General features: G+C 29.7%; 2 protein-coding genes across 3 annotated transcripts; one reads left to right on the forward strand and one right to left on the reverse strand.

The window, feature by feature from the left end:
- The first annotated feature begins 440 nt into the window (after window positions 1-440).
- On the forward strand, window positions 441-2,448 carry LOC116766150 (transport and Golgi organization protein 11). 2 transcript variants are annotated; one of them, XM_032655861.2, is made up of 5 exons: window positions 441-599; window positions 761-871; window positions 942-1,071; window positions 1,350-1,614; window positions 1,888-2,448. In XM_032655861.2, the coding sequence occupies exons 2-5, from the start codon at window positions 800-802 to the stop codon at window positions 2,093-2,095; spliced, it is 675 nt and encodes a 224-aa protein (XP_032511752.1). In that variant the 5' UTR covers window positions 441-599; window positions 761-799; the 3' UTR covers window positions 2,096-2,448. The 2 variants fall into 2 exon arrangements, with proteins under 2 accessions (XP_032511752.1, XP_032511771.1); XM_032655880.2 differs by having other exon boundaries at window positions 470-599; window positions 799-871.
- A 111-nt stretch (window positions 2,449-2,559) lies between these two features.
- Window positions 2,560-4,365, reverse strand: LOC116766145 (4'-phosphopantetheine phosphatase). Its single transcript, XM_032655848.2, has 5 exons — window positions 3,915-4,365; window positions 3,634-3,839; window positions 3,416-3,546; window positions 3,022-3,310; window positions 2,560-2,935 (listed from the first exon to the last, which is right to left on the reverse strand). The coding sequence occupies exons 1-5, from the start codon at window positions 4,151-4,153 to the stop codon at window positions 2,730-2,732; spliced, it is 1,071 nt and encodes a 356-aa protein (XP_032511739.1). The 5' UTR covers window positions 4,154-4,365; the 3' UTR covers window positions 2,560-2,729.
- Between the last annotated feature and the right edge of the window lie 403 nt (window positions 4,366-4,768).

A 4,768-nucleotide genomic window follows, 5' to 3' on the forward strand; every position in this document is an offset into this window, starting at 1 on the left:
GATTTTAAATAGATCTATACTAACCATATTTACAACATTAAAAGATGGAATTTAACATTGTTTCGAGACATTTCTAAAACGAAGAAAATATTTAAATTTATAAATTTAATCAAGCAGCAATAAATGTATTTGTAACAGTTTATCATTTAATAATCACCAAATTATTTTAATTGTACAAGAGTACATTATCCGTTAAAAGCACTAATTCCACAACTAAAATTAAAGTAGTTAAATTTAAAAAATTTATAATTTTAAATTACGTCATCTCAAAAGATACATATTTATATTAACAAAAACTAAAATAATATATTATAAAATATAGTTATTACATTTTACTAATCATGGAAGAAAAAATACTTTGTCTTGATTACGCCTATTTAAAGAATCTATTTACGTTTATATATTTTGTAAATATGTCAATTTAATATGTTATGCTAATTTTATATTCTGTAAGTGTATTATAACAATGTCAACACTCAACATTTCAGAATTCAGATGAACCGATTACAGAAGTGAAGTATTGAATTGTCAATTTTTATTCTTCAATCAGTGAATTTCTATATTCATAATAATCTGTTTTTTCAAATCTTACTAATTAGGTAAGTCTTATTTATTACATAATATGACAACTAATAATAGTTAAAACATTTCCTATAATGAGAAAGAAAAAAATCTTTGAATATATATCTACCTTCTATAATTTATATATTTAACAACCGTAATATTATTCCTTTTTACGAAGCATTTTTATCTTACTTAGATTCGACTTGAATGTTTAGTTGGAGATTGAAATTACAGAATGCAATATAGCAACGATGAATCCTATACACGGCTTATAAGCCATAATATGACTGTACCTCAGAGAATCAAGGTAAATTGGACATTTCATCTTATATCCCTATACACAATGTAAAAACCTAAAATTATATTATCTTTCCCAGGCTACGGGAGAATTTGCGGACGATGATAATACTCCTAATGGACATGTTACAGGATGGGATTATGATAATGAAAAATTTGACATGAAAGTGCCTGAGAGAATACTTGTTATGGGTCAAGATCAACACATGGGTAATTTTAATAGTACTCCTATTGCTTTTTGCTATTTATAACCTACATCAAGGAATAGGTGTCAATGATACCAAGTAATGATATTGTATTTTGTTGAACTGTTATATATTCTTCTGTTCTTTACTTTAAAAAAAAATTGTTGAGAGACTTTGCAAACAATTTGCGATCATTAAAATGATTAATTTGAAAAATGTTATTCTTGCTGGATATATATATTTTTGCAGTATTATTTTAATATTCTTAAATGTCTTGTTTTTATTGAAACAAATGTTTATTAGGAACTAAAGCTCCTCCTAGAGAAATACAATTAGACAATGCAGTTCTCCCAACTGATCCTGGAATGGTGCGTGTCAGTACACCACCTCGTGTTATAACCTTGGATCAGCATTACTTTCCATCTGCTGACGACTATCCAACTGGAGTACCCAACTCTCCACCAAGAAGCGTGCACACCATACGTGCTTTGGAGGGCGTGCAACCACTTGCTTCACACAATGATCATTTCAATGAGTCCACGATGACCGAATCCCAAATTGTTTTAAGGTGAGTGAATAATGTTTTAAATATTTTATTTTATTTAATATTTGTTTTCTATAAGTAACAATTAGACATTATACAGTGTTGTGTGGAACAGTCTTGATATATTTCCTGTTTGTTAATTTACTTCCTCTATGTAAAATTGGCCCTTAATAATATTCTTAAAAATTAACATCAATAACAGTTGTTATTGTTAAAGAATAAGTATATGATAAACAGTTTCGGTAGAAAAAATACATTTTTTATAATTGTATTAATTCAGTTTTTTTTGTTACTTAGAGACCCAACTCCACCCATGGCTAATGGAGAAGGACTTTCTGCATCAGAAGAACTGGTCCATCTGAGAAGGCAAATAATTAAACTTAACAGACGAGTCATGGCCATAGAGGCTGAACAACTTCAAAGACAACAAAAAGAAAAAATTGCTTATGCAATAAGTATTGCTTACATACTGTTCAAAGTTATGGCATGGTTAAATAGGTCTTAATTTTTACAGGAAACAGTTCACTAATAGTAAGGTGAATGTTTAGATTTACCGTTGACTTAATTCAGTGGAAGATGACCATTGTGCGAATGAAATATATGATGTTATTGTCATTCCCTGTAGAAAATGTTGAAAAGTGAAGTGTTAATTATTCCTAATTTATGAAATCACTTTAGAACTTAGGTACATTCTTTTTATATTATAATGCTATTTGTTGTACAGTGAACTTTGATATGTTGTTGATCTACTATCCTGGTAGGAAGATATTTAAATGGAATGTTAATTCTTTTTCTCTAAACTAAACATATTAGCAGCAGGTGTTTTTTATTTCAATAAACAATACCACAAACTCTCAATTTTTTTAATATTATTACTTCATGTATGTATTTCAGTCAATTGTAATATACATTACAATGTACCATTCAAATTATACTTCAAATTTTAGATGAGCTGTGAAATAAAAGTCATTGCAGGGTAACACTGAATATATTGCAAAACTGCTTTACATTAGTAACATCAATGATTAAACATCTTAAAAATTTTAATGTTTCCAGAAAGGTCACAAATATATAAATGAATAGCAAGACATTAAGTTTTATGAAATACTGTATTCATAAATAAATACAAAATGGATTTGTTATGTTACTAAAGGTTTTTCTTCATATATAAAAATCACTGAAAACAGTGGACCACCTAGTCGCTGAGCTAGCCATGCATTCTTTACTACAGCCAGTTTGAGTGAATCTACAGCAAGACGAGCATTTAAATTTGTATGTAGAGCTCTCCCCATACCCTCTAATATAATTAAGTCTACTCCACGCATCTTCATTTCAGTACACAGATCTACAAACAAGTAAAGAAGTTTTGTTGAAATAAATTGTAAAATTATTGGCCATTACTTAAAATGTTAACATATTTAATTTTCTTACCTACACTGACTGTTCTAAAGTCAAGGCAAGGACCTCTTTGTCCATTAGACCTAACAACTAAATCGCCAGTAGCCATTGCGGCAGCTAAAACTGGACAAATTTGAGATGCATGTTGAAGAACTTCTTGCAACTCAACATTGGTAACATCATTTAGAGCTGGCCACTCATTAGCACATAATATTACTGATGTGCCTCTTAGTAACAAAGCCCTTACAAATGGTAGTATTCCCAAAACAATATCAACACCACTGTTATCTACAAAAACAGCAGCACAGTGATGAACTGTTTTCTGAAAATGAATGCTTTTTATTGTTTTCATTGTATCAACAATAAATATATAGGATTGTTAACTGATGTGACATTCCACTGACTCATGAAGTACTGAACAAATTACCTCTAACTTCTCAATCCATTTATCTAAACCATCATACAACCAAGGTCTTTTTTGTATCTTCTGTAGGGCTTCATAGAGGCCACAATTTAAAATTGAAGTAACAGCTTGAGCACCCCAATCAAACATATTCCCTGTGAAATATTAATTAGTACAAAAAAACAATCAGCTATAAATATAAATAAAGGTGGGCTTAGAAATGCAACAAATGAATAACTTGCCAGCTAAAACACCTCTGCATAATTCGGTCCATCTCTGTCTATTATCAGGCAATGCATCCAACTCTGACAATCTGGTTGACAAACTGGCAAGAGCTGTTTCATTTTCATACTTTTTCTGTTGTTTCCATAGGTCAAAAAATCCCTGAGAGCGAAGGCAAGTCTCGTTGACGTCGAGAAGTAATCGTATAGTCAACTGTCCATGAGCACTAAAATAAAAAAATATGTATTGCACCTTTTATATAAATTCATAAATAAAAAAATTCACTACACTTATTACTAACAGGGGATTAACTCGAAGCTCTTTCAAAGCCTCAACATAACAAGTTTTAAATTTTAAAGCTCTTATTTCAACAGTCGGATCTTCATTATTAGAAAGAGCAAAATTTACATATTTCTCAACAAGTTTTTCACACGTATTTAGCCAATATTCTCTGGCTTCTTCATCAGCTAATAAGTCCAACGTATCGGGACTATATTTATCCGGTTCGAATAAAATATGTGATAGGCCAAAATGTTCCATTGTCTTTTTGAGCCAGGACAAACGTCACTACAACACATATATTAATATTTACAATTGACTTATCCCATTATAATGTTTTATCGATATACTACACCAATCTAACATTTCCTATCTTATCTAAAAACATATTATACTACAGTAACACTACGTCTAGGAAAACTCTTAAGTCTACAATCGCAAAATATCGTAGATGCAAATTATTTGTAATCCTGTCTTATGTATTCTGTGGCAACTAACAATAACATTGAAATTTCGAAGATTCCTAAATTTATAATTGACTGTTGATCTAAGTTTAACAGTATCAACCGTGTAACAAAATAAAGACAAGTACACAAGGAATAAATTTTTAATTATTTAATCATAATATAATCAAATTTTAAACAAAAATGTCACAATGGTTTTTGAATTATTTAACTATTTAATATTCTAGATTCACAATATTGTTAACGAAATTCGCAAACAGTGAGTTAACACTAGAAGTAATTAGAATGCTTAGATTGCTAGTATTTGAAAGTAGATATAAACTTAATCTGAAACAATAGTAACAAAGTCTGGTCATGTTATGATTTCTATGATATTAACCATAGACAGACCGTTATTCACAATTCGTATTTT

The sequence above is a fragment of the Danaus plexippus genome, assembly GCF_018135715.1.
Source record: "Danaus plexippus chromosome 3 unlocalized genomic scaffold, MEX_DaPlex mxdp_30, whole genome shotgun sequence".
NCBI classification, from domain to species: Eukaryota; Metazoa; Arthropoda; class Insecta; order Lepidoptera; family Nymphalidae; genus Danaus; species Danaus plexippus.